Source organism: Diorhabda carinulata, chromosome 7, assembly GCF_026250575.1.
Source record: "Diorhabda carinulata isolate Delta chromosome 7, icDioCari1.1, whole genome shotgun sequence".
Taxonomy (NCBI): domain Eukaryota; kingdom Metazoa; phylum Arthropoda; class Insecta; order Coleoptera; family Chrysomelidae; genus Diorhabda; species Diorhabda carinulata.
In genome coordinates, this window is record NC_079466.1 from 23577664 (window position 1) to 23599618 (window position 21955).

The 21955-nt window shown below is 34.6% G+C and overlaps 1 protein-coding gene across 17 annotated transcripts in view; it reads right to left on the bottom strand.

The window, feature by feature from the left end:
• Positions 1-21955, bottom strand: part of LOC130896427 (cell adhesion molecule Dscam2) — a 177487-nt gene that overhangs the window by 149732 nt on the left and 5800 nt on the right. For 3 of the 17 annotated variants that reach the window (XM_057804508.1, XM_057804509.1, XM_057804510.1), the window contains exon 3: positions 14637-14798. The exons of 11 other annotated variants lie outside the window; for them this stretch is intronic. In XM_057804508.1, the coding sequence (XP_057660491.1) occupies positions 14637-14798 (162 nt within the window). Of the gene's footprint in view, positions 1-7391; positions 7554-14392; positions 14558-14636; positions 14799-21955 lie in introns of all 17 variants that reach the window. 3 more of the 17 variants (XM_057804506.1, XM_057804513.1, XM_057804495.1) reach the window with 2 other exon arrangements.

The window sequence follows — 21955 nt, forward strand, 5'->3', positions numbered from 1 at the left end:
CTCCATTTGCACCAGCTCACAGATCCGTCATTGCAACGGTCGAAATTAATAAATTAAAGTTCGAATAGCTACCTCACGCACCTTATTCGCCAGATTCAACCCCCTCGGATTATTTTCCGTACCTAAACTTGAAAAAATGGTCGAAGATTCTCCAAGAGGTGATGTCAGGAGTTAATGACTATTTTGAGAAGCTTGACGATTCTTATTGGGAAAAGGGCATCGAACTTGTTGGACCAGCACAAACCGTACAGTTTGAAGACACCACGTTGCATTAGTACAACCAATATAAAAGCTAGATTCTACTCTGGAGGAGGCTGCTCTTTCGTTTTCAACAATAAAATATTGGGTAGCAGAGTTTAGACCTGCAAAGATCAGCAGCAGCAGTAGAGGTCGATCGAAGAATAGACTTAGAATGGAGAACCGGCTCCAAAGAAGCCAAAGACTGCTCCATTTGCACCAGCTCACAGATCCGTCATTGCAACGGTCGAAATTAATAAATTAAAGTTCGAATAGCTACCTCACGCACCTTATTCGCCAGATTCAACCCCCTCGGATTATTTTCCGTACCTAAACTTGAAAAAATGGTCGAAGATTCTCCAAGAGGTGATGTCAGGAGTTAATGACTATTTTGAGAAGCTTGACGATTCTTATTGGGAAAAGGGCATCGAACTTGTTGGGCCAGGTACTTCTGGGACTATCCTCGTAACCAAGAATTTCATCTTATTACCTTAGGACTATTATACACGTACCGGTTTGACCGGTTTATTCGCCGTGGGTTCAATATCTCAAAAATCGATTTTATTGAAATTCCGATTCGGTTTCTTTGATATGGATTTATGAATTACACGAAACGGCACTAAATAAAACTTTTTCGTTAAATTCGTAAATCTATCATGGAGGTGAAAGCTGATGTTGAATACAAACCAAGTGACAGTTTACCGTCAGTCTCTGAAGACGATAAATTGGTTGTAGAAACTTGGTTGTCGAGTTAACTAGTTGCCGAAACGTTCTAATGATACATTTTCACTTTTTATATTGATTATATAATATAATTGGAATTTTTTCAAATTTAACGATAGTACAAGCGCTTAGCATCATAATCCATGACAAATAAAATACGTTTAGGTTTAATTAAAGCCCTGTATGGTATTATAAATAATAACTCTCCAGAATTCACTCTTATTCTATAGTTTTTTCGTTAAATTTCAATATTTTGATATAGAAACACGTTCAGTACTGCGTGAATCAAAATCGTTGAAGACAACGCGTATAAAATAAATTGCAACCCTCGTATATCGTGTCTTGTATTACATCGAACGCTTGTTTTGGTCTATTTTTAGAAATCGAGTTAATAATTCATTTCCAAGTTATTAAAATTGGAAATTTTACTCTGATACGATCTGTTGAAGATTTTTGATTTTTTTGATTGTCGTCTTCTAAGCAATACGTCCGTTTTTGATTTTTATGAGTATGGGTTGACATTTATTCAATTCAATTTGCTAAATTCCATGATTAAAATAGTCAATTTCATCTTTAATATTTGAGAAAATTCACAAATTTAATTAAAAATTATTTAAAAATACCCCTCAAAAATTGGAAGTTACTTTTTAATCCGATGTGTTCCCAAATACGCCAACCTACAGGGATTTCATTCTAATCTAAACACCAACGGTCTCAGCGATAGTTTCAAAAATAAATGTTCGTCGTTAATGTATAAAGGACCGGATTTTAAAAAATTCACTCTGTATATTTGATTTGTTTTTTAATATCAACACTCATAAGCTCAAAGAGACAAAGACGAGTTATATCCGGCACTATGTTGTTTCGAAGAATGCATATCATATTTTTCACGCTTTCAGCTACAGGCAATATATTTCTAAAGAAGCTAAAAATAGCGCTACGGTTCCGAACAGCTATTTAGCCTTCACTTATTTATTGAAACTCGCTACTATTTTCCAACGTAAATGAATCCACCACTTTATTTTCAAGATATTGCGGATAAAAAACGACGACGACGTTTTTCGAAATTAAAATAAGTTTCGAAACACTTTAAGTGGATAAATACAGGGTGTGCTAGAAAAGCGTTATGAAAGGGAGCTGCGCGGGTGGTGGGGATGAGTAGCTCAATTCACGGAAATTTAGTCGCGCTGGATCAACAAGACATAAATCGGTGTCCGAGGGAGAGTGTGGGTCAAAAAGTTCGAAGCTACTGGTTCGAATCTCGATCAGAAACCACCATCAACAAGAACAAAAGACATAATTCAACAAGTTAGAGCTTCAGTTCAACGTAATCCTGGTCCGTGGTATCCAGAACATCTTGGCATCGCAAGATCTGAAATTAAATCCGGATAAAATTCAATTTGCGCAGAAATTACAGCCAAATGATTTAATTTTAAGACTTTTATTGAATTGCCGTTAGAGAACCCACGTGCGAAACATTAGAAGCCTCTGCATTCGCTCAAAGTAACCGTTTGGGCGGCCATATCAACGCGCGGATTTATCGAACCCTATTTCTTTTTATAAATAGCCATGTTAAGGGATTTTTTCTTTCCTCATTCCCAGCAATTTGAAGCCTATAATCGTACGAAATGGTTTCAACAAGATGGCGCGACATGTCATACTTCTAATGCCTCTTTGGTGGTCGTAAACCAGATGTTTGCTGGGTAATTGATATCTCGCCGAGGTGACATTGCATGGCCGGACCTAGCACCGCCGGATTTTTTATGTGGGGATACCTGAAGAGTAGAGTCTACTCCAATAACCCAGCCGAGCTTAATCAGTTGAAAGACCAACGTCCGAGAAGCAATTTCCCGCGCAATGTGTCAGCGAGTTTTTACCAATTTGAGATCTAAATTCGAGGAATGTTTGCAGCACTATGGTGCACACATGGATGATGAATTTCCTTGATGGATGGTCCAGAAGTACCTGATGTGAATTTTCTTCAACATTTCTGGAGGTGACGCATTTGGTGAACCACTGCGACGATGATCTTCGTCTCGTGTAAACTCTGCTATCCAATATTTCACTGTTGAACCAGCCTGAGTAGAATCTAATCTTGATTAGACTTTCTCAAGGAGCGCGTCTTTTGCAAGAGGACCAAGAATCCTTCACGATATCTGAACTTCTCCGTGGTAAATGCATTGAACACTAACAGTAAACTCTGTATTAGCATTGTATGAAAAAAAAAATAGTTTTTGTAAAGAATTTTCCAGTTTGTGGGAAAGCAAAACTACAAATTTTCAATTTTAAATGATGTAACGTCCATTTTGTGCGGCTCCCTATTTCCCAGATGTTATTCTGTTCTCTAAAAAAGACCCTATTATTCGGCCATTCCTCTCAACCGAATGTGTCATCGATTTATTTTTATACACCCTTCTAAGATATAGTGCGAGTTTGTAACCCAGTGACTCGATTTTAACCAGCACTACGTGACGTGTCAAAGTTGTATAAATTATTCTAATTAGGGATGAAATTGTTTACGAAACTATATGAGGGGCGGAAACTCTTCCAAATTTCATGATACCAAGTAATTGGGAGAAAATCATGGAATACAAGGTGAAGGTGGATAAGGAAAACCTCCCTTTCCTCGTAGCGGAGAAAATTGAGTCGATTTTGTCCAAGTGGTTCTCTACAAATTATAAGCCATCGGTAATAAGATCAAATACCTTTATCTTCGGCGGTTGTAGATTTTTGAAGCACGTTTCTGTGTCAGATCAACCATTACTTGCAAGTTTTAACTTGTCGCATATAAAGCTAGCATAAAATTTTAATAAAGCAATGAATATCGAGTCAGGTATTGAACCGAAATTTGTTGCTTCAAGGCCCAAAATTAAAAAAGTGGTGATTAATATAGAAGATAAAACGTATGCCAGCTTGAACTCGACTTGCTGAACAAAAAACGCTGAAGAAAGTTCATTGCTACGGCGAACAATGTCCAAATTCTATTTTTTTGCTTATTTTTCTGACATATTTCAACATTTTTTTCCTCTTAGCAATGATTTTCTTAACACATTCTAGCTTGAACTTGAATTGCTGAACAAAAAACGCTGAAGAAAATTTGTTGCTACATTGAAGAATGTTGGAACGAGTCCAAGGAATGAACAACAAAATAAAAACTTGAAATCGGCCGATCATCATGGTCAGAGGCGATTTTTTCTATACTTGCTAGCTTGAACTCGACTTGCTGAACAAAAAACGCTGAAGAAATTGAGTTGCTACGGCGAACAATGTCCAAATTCTATTTTTTTGCTTATTTTTCTGACATATTTCAACATTTTTTTCCTCTTAGCAATGATTTTCTTAACACATTCTAGCTTGAACTTGAATTGCTGAACAAAAAACGCTGAAGAAAATTTGTTGCTACATTGAAGAATGTTGGAACGAGTCCAAGGAATGAACAACAAAATAAAAACTTGAAATCGGCCGATCATCATGGTCAGAGGCGATTTTTTCTATACTTGCTAGCTTGAACTCGACTTGCTGAACAAAAAACGCTGAAGAAATTGAGTTGCTACGGCGAACAATGTCCAAATTCTATTTTTTTGCTTATTTTTCTGACATATTTCAACATTTTTTTCCTCTTAGCAATGATTTTCTTAACACATTCTAGCTTGAACTTGAATTGCTGAACAAAAAACGCTGAAGAAATTGAGTTGCTACGTCGAACAATGTCCAAATTCTATTTTTTTGCTTATTTTTCTGACATATTTCAACATTTTTTTCCTCTTAGCAATGATTTTCTTAACACATTCTAGCTTGAACTCGACTTGCTGAACAAAAAACGCTGAAGAAATTGAGTTGCTACGTCGAACAATGTCCAAATTCTATTTTTTTGCTTATTTTTCTGACATATTTCAACATTTTTTTCCTCTTAGCAATGATTTTCTTAACACATTCTAGCTTGAACTTGAATTGCTGAACAAAAAACGCTGAAGAAAATTTGTTGCTACATTGAAGAATGTTCGAACGAGTCCAAGGAATGAACAACAAAATAAAAACTTGAAATCGGCCGATCATCATGGTCAGAGGCGATTTTTTCTATACTTGCTAGCTTGAACTCGACTTGCTGAACAAAAAACGCTGAAGAAATTGAGTTGCTACGGCGAACAATGTCCAAATTCTATTTTTTTGCTTATTTTTCTGACATATTTCAACATTTTTTTCCTCTTAGCAATGATTTTCTTAACACATTCTAGCTTGAACTTGAATTGCTGAACAAAAAACGCTGAAGAAAATTTGTTGCTACATTGAAGAATGTTGGAACGAGTCTAAGGAATGAACAACAAAATAAAAACTTGAAATCGGCCGATCATCATGGTCAGAGGCGATTTTTTCTATACTTGCTAGCTTGAACTCGACTTGCTGAACAAAAAACGCTGCAGAAAATTCATTGCTACGTCGAACAATGTTCAAATTCTATTTTTTTGCTTATTCTTCTGACATATTTCAACATTTTTTTCCTCTTAGCAATGATTTTCTTAACACATTCTAGCTTGAACTTGAATTGCTGAACAAAAAACGCTGAAGAAATTGAGTTGCTACGTCGAACAATGTCCAAATTCTATTTTTTTGCTTATTTTTCTGACATATTTCAACATTTTTTTCCTCTTAGCAATGATTTTCTTAACACATTCTAGCTTGAACTCGACTTGCTGAACAAAAAACGCTGAAGAAATTGAGTTGCTACGTCGAACAATGTCCAAATTCTATTTTTTTGCTTATTTTTCTGACATATTTCAACATTTTTTTCCTCTTAGCAATGATTTTCTTAACACATTCTAGCTTGAACTTGAATTGCTGAACAAAAAACGCTGAAGAAAATTTGTTGCTACATTGAAGAATGTTCGAACGAGTCCAAGGAATGAACAACAAAATAAAAACTTGAAATCGGCCGATCATCATGGTCAGAGGCGATTTTTTCTATACTTGCTAGCTTGAACTCGACTTGCTGAACAAAAAACGCTGAAGAAATTGAGTTGCTACGGCGAACAATGTCCAAATTCTATTTTTTTGCTTATTTTTCTGACATATTTCAACATTTTTTTCCTCTTAGCAATGATTTTCTTAACACATTCTAGCTTGAACTTGAATTGCTGAACAAAAAACGCTGAAGAAAATTTGTTGCTACATTGAAGAATGTTGGAACGAGTCTAAGGAATGAACAACAAAATAAAAACTTGAAATCGGCCGATCATCATGGTCAGAGGCGATTTTTTCTATACTTGCTAGCTTGAACTCGACTTGCTGAACAAAAAACGCTGAAGAAATTGAGTTGCTACGTCGAACAATGTTCAAATTCTATTTTTTTGCTTATTTTTCTGACATATTTCAACATTTTTTTCCTCTTAGCAATGATTTTCTTAACACATTCTAGCTTGAACTTGAATTGCTGAACAAAAAACGCTGAAGAAAATTTGTTGCTACATTGAAGAATGTTGGAACGAGTCTAAGGAATGAACAACAAAATAAAAACTTGAAATCGGCCGATCATCATGGTCAGAGGCGATTTTTTCTATACTTGCTAGCTTGAACTCGACTTGCTGAACAAAAAACGCTGAAGAAATTGAGTTGCTACGGCGAACAATGTCCAAATTCTATTTTTTTGCTTATTTTTCTGACATATTTCAACATTTTTTTCCTCTTAGCAATGATTTTCTTAACACATTCTAGCTTGAACTTGAATTGCTGAACAAAAAACGCTGAAGAAAATTTGTTGCTACATTGAAGAATGTTGGAACGAGTCTAAGGAATGAACAACAAAATAAAAACTTGAAATCGGCCGATCATCATGGTCAGAGGCGATTTTTTCTATACTTGCTAGCTTGAACTCGACTTGCTGAACAAAAAACGCTGAAGAAATTGAGTTGCTACGTCGAACAATGTTCAAATTCTATTTTTTTGCTTATTCTTCTGGCTAGAATTTGCACATTGTTCGATGTAGCAACTCAATTTCTTCAGCGTTTTTTGTTCAGCAAGTCGAGTTCAAGCTGGCAAATATAGAAAAAATCGCGTCTGACCATGATGATCAGCCAATTTCAAATTTCAACGTAGCAACAAATTTTCTTCAGCATTTTTTATTCAGCAAGTCAAGTTTTCAGCTGTAATTGTAGCTGTAGTTGTTTTTAGCAACAAAAAAACTGCAAATTTTGCATAATTTTTTATCAAATATTGCCGATTTGACCTTGACAGATCTTTTTCGAAAAACATCAAACGTCTCTGTGGTTGAAAATCGTAATGGCGAAACAACTTTTTAAAGGTCAACTTCAGCTGCAGTTCAAATCAATAAAACACTAAAATTTCATAAACTTTTAAGTAAATTTATGCAAATAAGGACATCTGATTTCGGGAGAAACAAGGAGAATCGTTGAAATTTACAAATAAATCAAATTTACCATAATTGTTGTTAAAATTATAAACGGACCCATCCGAACCAACCCAAGCTTCCACCCTAACGAAATCCGATACGAAAGAAGGGATGTTACATTTTATAACGGCCGTGTTGCCACGTATTACGTATTCAGATACTACTTCCGCCTCGTAATATTGGTTGACAACTGAAAACGAGAAAATTAAAATTTTATTTCGAATAGAATAGATAATAAATAAGATCTTAGTGTATATTTCTGTTTACTATAATCAATATATACGAGGGCGATTTTTTTTTCAGCCTCCGATCGCTCCGTGCGCTGTATGCAACTGCGAAGCTCCTGTACCGCACACTTCTCCAGTGTTGACATTAAGGCGTCAGTCGGCGTTCTGCTACAGCCATTATTAATGCTCCCGTCACGTGTGATTCGTTTTTTACATGCTGAAGGACACAGCGCTGCAGAAATTCATCGTGCGTATGGGAAAACTTCATAATTGACGGTGTTCTGCATGAATGGTGTCCAAAGTTTAATGACGTGTATGATGAAAAAGGGCCGAATGCGCAAATCTGTCGTTTCAGATGACCTAACAGGAATTCTATCGCCTCAACAAACACCTGAAGACGCTAGACCTAGCAGATAATGCGACGTGCAGGTTTTGTTGCACACAGGACGAAAACTCTATCCACACTCTCTCGAAGTGTGAAATTCCAGAGCACTGCACCTGGGAACGAAGATCTCCGGCAATTAAAGCCATTCCATTCTTCGGTATCGCAGCAAGAAAGGGGGACACAACAAATCCTTTGTATTCGAGACCCCAAATCTATATACACCCCTCCAGACAAGGTTTTAGCTTAAAATGAAAAGAGGGTGAAGGGAATAGAGACTCGAGTTGATCCTGCTGGTCTTCAAACTCTAAAAATTCGTGATTTGAAAGCTTTACTGATAAAAAATTATGGACCAGATTGGGGCAAAGACGGCTGGATGATTTTTTGCCGAAACATTTTGGCTGACTTGGGTCTATGGGGAAGAGATGACGACTAGAAGAATAATGATGAAGATGTTTTAGGAATAGCACTGTGTCTAACGACTTTCTTTAATCAAGTTACTTTTTGACCACACTGGTCATGATTGTTTTATTCACTTCCAGCACTGGTGTTTGCGTTAAATTTACTAAAATATCTCAAAAATATGTCGTAGGCGTGTATGAAGATCCATTATATTTTTATTATACGAGGTGTCAAGAATCAAAAACCATATTTTTGCGAAGTAGAGTTTGATGTTGTTTCTTATAGATTTTTTCGTGCTGAATTCAGTACAACTGTTTATTTTTTAGCAAATCCCGTCACTTCCTAGTGTCAAGTCAAGATTTTTTACTAAAGATTTATTTTACTAAGCCTATACGTAATTAAAGTGTAAAAAAAATTAATATAGCTTTTATAGCTCAATTCCTTTTTTTGTTTCAAATCCCGCCAAATCCCAATCTTAGTATCCAAATCCGAGAAGCCCAAATATCGATTCCAAAATGAAAATTTTGGATTTTTTTGATAAAAAATCGATAATTTCTTATAATTGGTCTGTTTGGGACAGTTTTTTCCACTTTTTCGAAAATTTCTTGAGATGGACTTGGCGGATTTTGATTCTATATAAAAAAAATTTTGAATGAAACATATTTAAACATCGGAATCCTAGTTTTAAGGAATAATTAGTTTAGTATATCATCCGTGGAAAGCTACAACAACCAGGCGTTAATTATTTTATATAACAAAAATTATTTTTCAATATTAATTTTTATAGACGAAATAACAACAAAACAGACTTTCTAATCCAAAAATTACCACTTATAACATGCAATGTCCAGTCTATTGTGAATTCTAGTGTAATAATGGAAAATTTGGGAGGCGGCGTAAACGTCTAAAAATCTTTTAACGGTTAATGAAAAAAGTATCGAAAACTAGAAACTATCCGATTGTTTCGAATATAAAGCATATATTTTTATAAAAACTACAAGACTTTGGCTTCTGGTAGATCCCTTTTGAGTCTCCAATAGCATTTACAGCTGTTGCGAAAAACTTGGATGTGCCTGAACACAATATTTTTTTGATTTTAGTCCTTTTAGATGTTTCGCAACTTTCTCGATCAAAGTAGCAGTAACTGTCTAGGTAGAAATCGAAAATTACTCAACAAAACATGAGACAATAAAAAAAAATAATCAAATAATCGTTTTTTTTTTTATGTAATATCTCACAGTTCCGATCGGTGTTAAAATTCTAATTCAAATATTTATTCAAAGTTTAAAAAAGTTTCCGGTTGTAAACAATTATTGTATCCACCTGTAACATTTAACAGAATCGGTTTCAGCCCGTCGGCATTGAAAAGTAAACATTTTTAAGCGTAGGATGGGTACTGAATTTGATTATTTATTGATGTTGGGATAAAAATAGTTGTGAATGAATACAGGAAATTACATATCTAAGTATATATATATTGATGACAAGATTTTATTTAATATACATACCAGTTTTACATTCTTAGTCTTCGTTGTTCGATTTTCTAGATTCTTAGAGGATTTCGGTTACTGAACAAGCCTAATAAAATTTTGAAACGCGAATAACTCGTAAACTAAGAAGAATTCGAAAAAAACAGCCCCAACAAAAAATGTAGATCACAAAATTTTCTACAAAAAAGGTCTCGAGTAATTTTTTCGTTGGAGCTACTATTTTTGAGTAAATCTCCCTCAACGCAAATTTAAGTTCCAGGCGCACATGGAAATTGCTCTAACTCTTGGAAAACTACTTCGTTTTCGAAAAATCAAAATGCATCATGATGGTTTAGATCTCTATTTGCTACTTGGGTGAGCTAACATAATTTTCGACTTGGGAAATTTTTGAAAATCTTGCGAGATGATGACACATAAGCAGTTGAAGTTTCAATGGAAATATTTCGTCGCTCGCCACATAAACAAGCAGATCTAACGAGAAAAATTTGTCGTTCGTGTTGTTATCAATATTTTCTTCAACTATTTCTTGGTTTCAAACTTTTGCTTAGAATCTCAGCTTCAAGTTTATAAAAAACATAATCAGGATGATTTATCCTTATTCTTACAATTTTGAAAATGTATGGAAAGTTCAAAATGTTCCGTTTTTCCTTAAATACGTCCTTAAATAATCAAGAGTAAGTTTATTCGTTAATTTCAAGTTGTATTTATGAAATCACGGTACACAGAATCGATTGCAAATCGTAATTTTCGAGTCATTCGCGATTCAAAATATTTTTGAGCGTTCAAACCCATTTTATAATGGAAATTTTGAGGTTAGGAATAAATTGGAACCTTTTTTGTAGAGAATGTTGTGCTCTACATTTTTTATCCCGGCAGTTTGTGTCGAAATCCTCATAGTTTTCGAGTTACTCGCAATTCAAAATGTTTTTGAGTACATGAACCCATTTTAAGGAGAAAATTTTGAGGTTAGGAAAAAATGCTTCAAGACCAATCTGTAGATAATTTTGTCCTGAACATTTTTTGTTCCGACAGTTTGTGTCGAAATCCTCATAGTTTTCGAGTTATCAGCAATTCAAATTGTTTTTGAGTACATGAACCCATTTTACGGTGAAAATTTTGAGGTTAGGAAAAAATGCTTCAAGAACAATCTGTAGAGAATTTTGTCCTGAACATTTTTTGTTCCGACAGTTTTTGTCGAAATCCTCATAGTTTTCAAATTATTCGCAATTCAAAATGTTTTTGAGTACATGAACCCATTTTAAGGAGAAAATTTTGAGGTTAGGAAAAAATGCTTCAAGACCAATCTGTAGAGAATTTTGTCCTGAACATTTTTTGTTCCGACAGTTTGTGTCGAAATCCTCATAGTTTTCGAGTTATCAGCAATTCAAATTGTTTTTGAGTACATGAACCCATTTTACGGTGAAAATTTTGAGGTTAGGAAAAAATGCTTCAAGACCAATCTGTAGATAATTTTGTCCTGAACATTTTTTGTTCCGACAGTTTGTGTCGAAATCCTCATAGTTTTCGAGTTATCAGCAATTCAAATTGTTTTTGAGTACATGAACCCATTTTACGGTGAAAATTTTGAGGTTAGGAAAAAATGCTTCAAGACCAATCTGTAGATAATTTTGTCCTGAACATTTTTTGTTCCGACAGTTTGTGTCGAAATCCTCATAATTTTCGAGTTATCAGCAATTCAAAATGTTTTTGAGTACATGAACCCATTTTACGGTGAAAATTTTGAGGTTAGGAAAAAATGCTTCAAGACCAATCTGTAGATAATTTTGTCCTGAACATTTTTTGTTCCGACAGTTTGTGTCGAAATCCTCATAATTTTCGAGTTATCAGCAATTCAAAATGTTTTTGAGTACATGAACCCATTTTACGGTGAAAATTTTGAGGTTAGGAAAAAATGCTTCAAGAACAATCTGTAGAGAATTTTGTCCTGAACATTTTTTGTTCCGACAGTTTGTGTCGAAATCCTCATAATTTTCGAGTTACTCGCAATTCAAAATGTTTTTGAGTACATGAACCCATTTTAAGGAGAAAATTTTGAGGTTAGGAAAAAATGCTTCAAGACCAATCTGTAGATAATTTTGTCCTGAACATTTTTTGTTCCGACAGTTTTTGTCGAAATCCTCATAGTTTTCGAGTTATTCGCAATTCAAAATGTTTTTGAGTACATGAACCCATTTTAAGGAGAAAATTTTGAGGTTAGGAAAAAATGCTTCAAGACCAATCTGTAGATAATTTTGTCCTGAACATTTTTTGTTCCGACAGTTTGTGTCGATATCCTCATAGTTTTTGAGTTATCAGCAATTCAAATTGTTTTTGAGTACATGAACCCTTTTTACAGTGAAAATTTTGAGGTTAGGAAAAAATGCTTCAAGAACAATCTGTAGAGGTTAGTGTGTGTTTCAAATTTTTTCTGAGTCCCAAAATTTCGAAAATCCATCAAAAATTGCTAGACTTATTCAGTATCCCAAAACCTCCCAGAATCTAGAAAATCAAATTTAAGATTTCAGCTCAAAATCGCCTAATTTGCCTGTACTATTTGAGTGAATTCGAAATATCGGGACACAAATTTCATTTTAATTTTCATTTCGAAAATATTTTTACCATAAATTTTACGTTGACTCTCTTTTATTTATTTACCTCATGTATTAAAAGAAAAGAATACGTTTAAAATTTCATTTTCATATAGAATCATTAGACTTCAAAGATAATCATTAGCATAACGGGTTTGTATGATTGATTCATTTATATTCAAAAATCCTTCATATATTTTAGGAATGTATATGTAAAGCAATGAAAAAAATTGTAACACATACGACGAAAATACGTCACGTCAATTTGAATTTATAAATAAAAAAAAAAGTATATTACGAAAAGAATTAAACTTTTGAGTTACCTTTTTATCAATTTTTGCAATAGCTTCAATAAAACAACTAACTGTTTGTCGGTGTTAGCAAACAACCCCTTCTCATATGGTACCCTTGGACTCTCCAAAAGTAGTTCTGGGAAATTGTGGGGGTTTTGGGGTTTCGCGTCTATTGAGATTAATCAGTTTGCTTCAAATTATCTTGTACCAAGTTGCTTCAAACTATTATTGTGCCATGTTTCAAAAATACTGTGCCAAAACCCCTCCTCGTATGGTAAGCTTGGACTCTCCAGAAGTAGTTTTGGGGATTTTGGAGGTCCTCGAGTTTCGTGTCCATTGAAACTTCAATCAGCTTGTTTCAAACTATCATTGTGCCAAGTTTCAGAAATACTGGGCCGAAACACCTCCTTTTATGGTACCCTTGGACTCTCCAGAAGTAGTTTTGGGGATTTTGGAGGTCCTCGAGTTTCGTGTCCGTTGAAACTTCAATCAGCTTGTTTCAAACTATCATTGTGCCAAGTTTCAGAAATACTGGGCCGAAACACCTCCTTTTATGGTACCCTTGGACTCTCCAGAAGTAGTTTTGGGGATTTTGGAGGTCCTCGAGTTTCGTGTCCATTGAAACTTCAATCAGCTTGTTTCAAACTATCATTGTGCCAAGTTTCAGAAATACTGGGCGGAAATACCTCCTGTTATGGTACCCTTGGACTCTCCAGAAGTAGTTTTGGGGATTTTGGAGGTCCTCGAGTTTCGTGTCCATTGAAACTTCAATCAGCTTGTTTCAAACTATCATTGTGCCAAGTTTCAGAAATACTGGGCCGAAACACCTCCTTTTATGGTACCCTTGGACTCTCCAGAAGTAGTTTTGGGGATTTTGGAGGTCCTCGAGTTTCGTGTCCATTGAAACTTCAATCAGCTTGTTTCAAACTATCATTGTGCCAAGTTTCAGAAATACTGGGCGGAAATACCTCCTTTTATGGTACCCTTGGACTCTCCAGAAGTAGTTTTGGGGATTTTGGAGGTCCTCGAGTTTCGTGTCCATTGAAACTTCAATCAGCTTGTTTCAAACTATCATTGTGCCAAGTTTCAGAAATACTGGGCGGAAACACCTCCTTTTATGGTACCCTTGAACTCTCCAGAAGTAGTTTTGGGGAATTGTGGAGGTTTTGGGTTACGTACCCATTGAGACTTAATTAGTTTGTTTTAAACTGTTTCCAAATTTCAGTAAAATTGAAGGAAACGAATTCTAATCCTCCCAGGGTACCTTCGGAAACTTGAGGGGTAGATTTTCGAGATTTCTTGACTATTGAGACTTTTAATTAACTTGATTTTAACTGTCATTGTGCCAAGTTTCACAAAAATTGTCCTAAATCCAATTTCTATAACGATTGAGAGGTTTTTTTACGTATAATGTCTCCCGTGGACCTCTGGGTGTACACCTGGAGCACTTTCGCGAAAAAAAATATTAATTTCAAAATAATGACCATTTAAGGCATGTACTTAAATCAGATCCATTAGATTTAGAAGTGATAATTAATGGATAATCCCTGGTTGTCTTTTTAGCTATTTCGCTGGGGATAAAACAGTGATTAGTAAGATGGAATATGTTTGAGGAAGGATTTTGGGCGATGTTATAATTTTAAGTACCGTAATTAACTTCATTTAATCCATATTGATTTCCATCACTGTCATTCCAAGAAGTGACACTGACGAAATCGGCTATAAAAGAAGGTATTGAACATTTCAAAACGGCGGCGTTTCCACGGATGACGTACTCGTTATTAACTTCGGTTTGGTAGAATTGTTGGACCACTGGAAAGGATGGGAAGAAAACATCAAAAATATTCAAATCAACAATTCAATTAAAAAAAAAAAATTTCACTTTGTGTACCGTCAGGTGCGTTAGGGAAAAAATTTTCGTTCTGATCCGTATGCCAAGACACGACGCTTACGAAATCGGCGACGAAAGAAGGAATTTGACATTTGAGAATTGCGGCGTTGCCGCGTATTGCGTATTCTTTGTTTACATCGGTATCGTAGAATTGGGCGACGACTGAAACGAAATTATTTTCGTGCTTAGTCTTAGTTGAGATCAGTTCCATCAACTGCTACTTCATCAGTAAAAGGAAAGTGGCCAAAGATTCCTTAGGACTAACGCCAACCACCAAAAAAACTTCAGACGTTAGTTCTTTAGATTTTTAGCCGCTTTCCGGGCCATAGTAACAGTTTTTTTTAGTATGTTACTATCAGAAGAGTTCAAACACTTTCAATATAAAAAATTTCGATATTTTGATAGCTTAAAGATGGCAGGTGGACTGGAACTTCTTTCAAATCATCACAAATCGAATCCATATTGAAACTAACCCATATAAATCGATTTTGTGACAAACAGATCTTAATGAATCGATTTTACGATACACAGATCCATAGGAATCGATTTAAATCGATTATCTAAATGGATTTAAGTTTATTTAAATCGATTCAGATATAGAACGGATCTATATGAATCGATTCTATGATAAAAAATCATTTTTAATTGGATTTTTTTTAAGTGAAATAGAAAAAATATATGCCTTTTATAGAATACCCTAAGAGAACGATTTAGTTTTAGAGATAGGTCAGTTTTTACCTAAATAATAAACCAGCATTTCCCAGGTAATAAAGTTATCGAACTCGTTCAAATAAATAATTCAATATTTTGAATACAAAATTAGATTCCAGCGACAGAACGGCGAGCATTCGAACTTGACATTTTGATTTCTCAATATTACGTATTTTCAATTGATCATTTAGTGTCACGTTCCAATTAGAAACGAATATGAGGTATGGTTGACAGATAAGTGACTTTTCAGAGGTTGGCAACACTTTAATTATTAGTTTCAGTCATGTTTCTAATGTCATATGTCAAAATATGTCGTACAAATCTGACAGATAATACTCATATCGAGGAAACTGTTGGTTAGATATGATTAAAAATTAGTTTTTACACACGGAAAAACAAATGGGGACGTTCAAGGATTACGAAACGATCTACCTGAAGCCGAAAGAGCCTAACTGGGGCTGAAGACACGCGCATTTTCGGCCAATGTTGAATCTACAATTAATGTAGCAAGTACATTAGGGGGCATAACTGATTCTAACCTTCTTCAACTACATTTCTTCATAAAGTTGATGTTCGTAGTCCGTTCCGCTGAGGTTCCAGGTGCACCTCTACCTCAATAATAAAGAGTCTTGGTAATTTGGCAACCTTGGTGAAGCTAGATGCTGAAGCGACACGTCAATCAATTGTTTTGCTCGTCCAGGATGCCAATTCCTAGAGGATCAACTGATTGTTGAAAGAACCGACAGTCGTCCACCACCATTTGTGTTTGGCGTACCTCAAAATCGTCTCCAAAACCCAATTAAATAAATTATTGGAATTATATCAAACTTCGCTATCGAATACTGACTTTTTTATGCCGAAAACTGAAAATAGATTGACATTGACACATTTTACCGTATGCATTAAATGCAACCTCGTTCGCCTTTTTGTCACCATGCATTCACTAACCGCCGACTGCATTCCAAAATAAATAAAACTAAGATCGGTCGAGAAAGGATACGACGGCGTCGTCTTGTTCGGTCGACACGACTAACAAACATAAAAAAGAAGAAGCTCGTCTCGCCATTCGAAAAATTCAACAACTATTTCATGCCAGATATATCTCATCGGTTTTATTAATTGCGTTCGTTAGAAATAAACGTATTTCGACGGAGATAATGATTTAAAAATTTATATAAAACTATTAACAGTTTAACAAGAATTTGATTTGTTTGGTAGGCAACGATAGACGATAGGTTATTTCGGAACATAACCTCAAAATGTTCTTGTAGTCGAACCTCACAAAATGTTATATAATAGTTTGGATTTTATTTAATTAAAATTTCGTTCGAACGTTACGACTCGATACAAGTTTCGACGAGATGTAGATACATAAGTAGCGAAGTTATTATACGAGGGTGGTGTCAAAACAAACCACTGAGAAACATAAGGTTCGTTCCAACCCATGGAAAAACCTTCCTTGGTACGGTGACGATTCTACGCATATTGGTTCGAATCGATTTAGGTATTGTTGGGCAGAAAATATAATTTAAACCCTTCCAATAACTGTTTCCGGGCTAGCAGGTTGGAACGAATCAATGGTACATTCGCATACTGTTGACCAGACCGTTAGGAAATGACCCAAAACCCAAACCCTTTGAGTTAGTTTAGTGATGAACTGAATTGCTTGTTGATGATTGCTGACCAGATTGTGATGTTCTAAATGCCTTTTGGGGTATTTAAAAAACATCGTAGTAAATTCTTGTTGAATTTTTAAATCGTAAACACCGATTAATTATCCGATTATTTACATTTCAATCATTATCGTTAGATATGAATAATTGCGGCAAATTGACATACTTGCTGATCTAAGGCATCCTGTAATCGCTCGAGTTGATTTTGTTTTGAAATACTTCCACTTTGAAATCATAACAAAGATGTTTAATATATTTTGTGCAATTTTGCAGATAATTTTAACAATGACGTGATATTCCTGCCAGAATAAACAAGCGATAAAAGTTTGCGTATTTAATAACAATCAGTTGGGTATAATATACGAGAGGATCTGAAAAAGTGCGTGGAAACGTGTGCTTAATATGAAGATTACAAATTTTTGAATCATTATATCTCAAAAACAGTGACTCGTAGGAAAAAAAATATTGATACGTTTTTTGTAGATAACTTTATGATCTACAATTTTTGTCTGAAGTATTTTCATGATAAAACTCACCGTTTTGCTGATAATCGCGAAAAACTCATTTTATTGACCTTTGACCTTGAATAAAAGTTTTTTTATACACGGGAATTGATGGGCAACTTATTTTTTTTGAGTATAGTTTAGGCAATTTTCATCTTGATTTGAATTTATGTAGCTTCGAATGTCTAAATTGACCGGACTATTAAGTATCCAACAAAGATACAAATATATATTTTACGTTTCTCCAGCCCACTTACTCACCTACTGAAAATGTTTGAACTCAATTTGATACGAAATTCTTTTTTTATTTCACTAAATTATTTAATCCAACCATTTCATCATTGCTTATTACGCCCTCATATCAAAAAAGTACGAAGTTCACAATAGATATGTTGATATGATTTCGAAGAATCGATTCTTTTGAGCCCAGAAAATCGATATCTAATACCGAATCGATATTTAACCTAAAAATTATAAAATTTACAATAGATATGTCAATTTAATATCGCAACTATGAAAAAAAGCTGATAAAAACAAAAAAAAAGTTTTAAAAAATCTCCGATAGATGACTTTATTAATGATAACTGCCCTATATAAACCGTTTTTTATTTACTTCAATAATTCCAGCTTATAACGACCGGTTTTTTTACTGGTATCTTTTTGGCAACACTGTTTTTGACAGATGACGCGTGTCTTTTGTCATTGTCAAACTCGTTCGGTTTGGTCTATAATTTAACAAACAACGCTTGCAAATTATTGAATTTTACTATCAAAATTCATGCTCGGGCCGCTTTCTCAGCGGTCTACTCTGAAAACGGTTGATTTTACAAAAAAACGCAACAGAACTTTTTTGTAGAAAATTTTACTAGGAACAATTTTTATAAGAACAGCTATTGACCTCCGAGCGATAGATCGCGAGATATTTGCAAAAAACTGATTTTCGTGACCTTTTGACCTTTATAACTTTTTTAATCGACGCGATATCGATGTCGATTTTTCACATCTTCATTACAACGCCCTAATAGAGGCGTATACAAAAATTCAGCTCACTAGGAATTTTTCCGCAGGTAAAACCTAAAATGACTGGACTACTATATGTGAAATTAAAATGTTTCGACAGGTTTACGAATCGATTTCTCGATTATGGCCTTTTCGTTTAACCATCTAAGAAACACAACATGTTTAAAATGCTGTAGTAATGGACCAAATAATTGGGAAACACGTAAACAAAGACAAATATTTGATGATATGGAAGAAAATAGCACGATACGGAATTTTAACAAATTTTCGTTATAATCTCAAAAAATTGGTCCTCAAACAACATTTTTTGTCGTATTTTTTTACCATGGATTATTCTGCAGCATTTTAATGATTATATTTTTGTCAAAAAAATTAATACTTATATCATTTAATACCTGACGTAATTTTCAACTTTTTTCAAAAATTTCACGTAGTTAGATTAACAATATTTGGTTTTAATGCGGCAGTCAACGTGTTAACGATATATATATATATATATATAGATAACTTCGTTTCCTAAATCTACTTACGAGGTGTGGCCGAAAAGTACGGTGAATTATTTTATTAAAAACCTTTAAAACACCGATTATTTTTCTAAATGATTTTCATCTGCTCTGTCGCGCGTTCTCAATGTCATTAAAAGTCTGAAATATCTCCCACTTTGTTGGGCAAATCTTCCAGTATTCCTGTGTAAAATCCAGTTACCTCCCTTGATATAACTACGTCCTCTTGAAAAAGATTGACGAAACTTTTTGGGATGATATAACGATACAAGTCACTGGTTTTCATTCAAAATTATAAATAAAGACCTAAATTTGAACTTTCAACGCAATTTTGGTAATAACATCCAAATTTGTAGGCTAAAGCACATTTTTGAGTTCGTTCCTGATCCTTAACTGAGTCATTCTACTTTCAAATGAATGATACAACTTGTAAACAGCCACTGAATCATCAATACAGACCCAACTTCCTTCTCCAGCAACAATCTTGGTTGGGGCACCCAAATTTGCATACTTTTGGGATCGTTACTGATCCTTGACTGACTCCTTTTAATTTTTAAAAGCTTTTGCAACTTGAAAACGCCTTCAAAGCCACTGAATCATCAATACCGACCCAACTTCCTTCTCTAGTAACATTTTTGATGATGGCACCCAAATTTGTATATTTATGCATATTTTTGGGGTCGTGACTGATCCTAGACTGAGTCATTATACTTTTAAATGAATCATACAACTTGAAAACGCCTTCAAAGCCACTGAATCATCAATACCGACCCAACTTCCTTCTCTAGTAACATTTTTGATGATGGCACCCAAATTTGTATATTTATGCATATTTTTGGGGTCGTGACTGATCCTAGACTGAGTCATTAGACTTTTAAATGAATCATACAACTTTAAAACGCCTTCAAAGCCACTGAATCATCAATACCGACCCAACTTCCTTCTCTAGTAACATTTTTGATGATGGCACCCAAATTTGTATATTTATGCATATTTTTGGGGTCGTGACTGATCCTAGACTGAGTCATTATACTTTTAAATGAATCATACAACTTGAAAACGCCTTCAAAGCCACTGAATCATCAATACCGACCCAACTTCCTTCTCCAGTAACATTTTTGATGATGGCACCCAAATTTGTATATTTATGCATATTTTTGGGGTCGTGACTGATCCTAGACTGAGTCATTATACTTTTAAATGAATCATACAACTTGAAAACGCCTTCAAAGCCACTGAATCATCAATACCGACCCAACTTCCTTCTCTAGTAACATTTTTGATGATGGCACCCAAATTTGTATATTTATGCATATTTTTGGGGTCGTGACTGATCCTAGACTGAGGCATTATACTTTTAAATGAATCATACAACTTGAAAACGCCTTCAAAGCCACTGAATCATCAATACCGACCCAACTTCCTTCTCTAGTAACATTTTTGATGATGGCACCCAAATTTGTATATTTATGCATATTTTTGGGGTCGTGACTGATCCTAGACTGAGTCATTATACTTTTAAATGAATCATACAACTTGAAAACGCCTTCAAAGCCACTGAATCATCAATACCGACCCAACTTCCTTCTCTAGTAACATTTTTGATGATGGCACCCAAATTTGTATATTTATGCATATTTTTGGGGTCGTGACTGATCCTAGACTGAGGCATTATACTTTTAAATGAATCATACAACTTGAAAACGCCTTCAAAGCCACTGAATCATCAATACCGACCCAACTTCCTTCTCTAGTAACATTTTTGATGATGGCACCCAAATTTGTATATTTATGCATATTTTTGGGGTCGTGACTGATCCTAGACTGAGTCATTATACTTTTAAATGAATCATACAACTTGAAAACGCCTTCAAAGCCACTGAATCATCAATACCGACCCAACTTCCTTCTCTAGTAACATTTTTGATGATGGCACCCAAATTTGTATATTTATGCATATTTTTGGGGTCGTGACTGATCCTAGACTGAGGCATTATACTTTTAAATGAATCATACAACTTGAAAACGCCTTCAAAGCCACTGAATCATCAATACCGACCCAACTTCCTTCTCTAGTAACATTTTTGATGATGGCACCCAAATTTGTATATTTATGCATATTTTTGGGGTCGTGACTGATCCTAGACTGAGGCATTATACTTTTAAATGAATCATACAACTTGAAAACGCCTTCAAAGCCACTGAATCATCAATACCGACCCAACTTCCTTCTCTAGTAACATTTTTGATGATGGCACCCAAATTTGTATATTTATGCATATTTTTGGGGTCGTGACTGATCCTAGACTGAGTCATTATACTTTTAAATGAATCATACAACTTGAAAACGCCTTCAAAGCCACTGAATCATCAATACAGTCCCAACTTCCTTCTGCAGCAACAATATTGATGTTAGAACGAAAGATTGATGTTTAACATCCATGTTGGGCGACGAAATTTACGCACCGTATTTTTGAATCACACCTCGTATACTGAGGAAAATTTAAAATATCTGAAATTAAGTGTTTTATCATTTAAATCGATTATAAGATGGCGAGATGCTGAAAAACGGGAAATTTTGAATGAAATTTTGCTGAAAAAACAAAATCAACTTTTTGGAACGCAAAGATGATCCACCATTTTTTCGTCATAAGGAAGATAAAATAAATATTAAAGAATTAAGAGAGGAAACAAATAAATTGAACAAGTTCCTCCAGATAGTTCAGTGGACAACGATTTGTACCACAGATTTCCATCAACCCCAACCAAGGGGTGATAATTTCTCTGTTGAAACTAACCATAGAAATCGATAGAAAAGGAATTTTTTTCTAAAATAGTTTTTGACTTATTCGTGATTAAAATTTTGAATATAAACCTAATACAAACTGAATTTGATGATTTATAGTCCA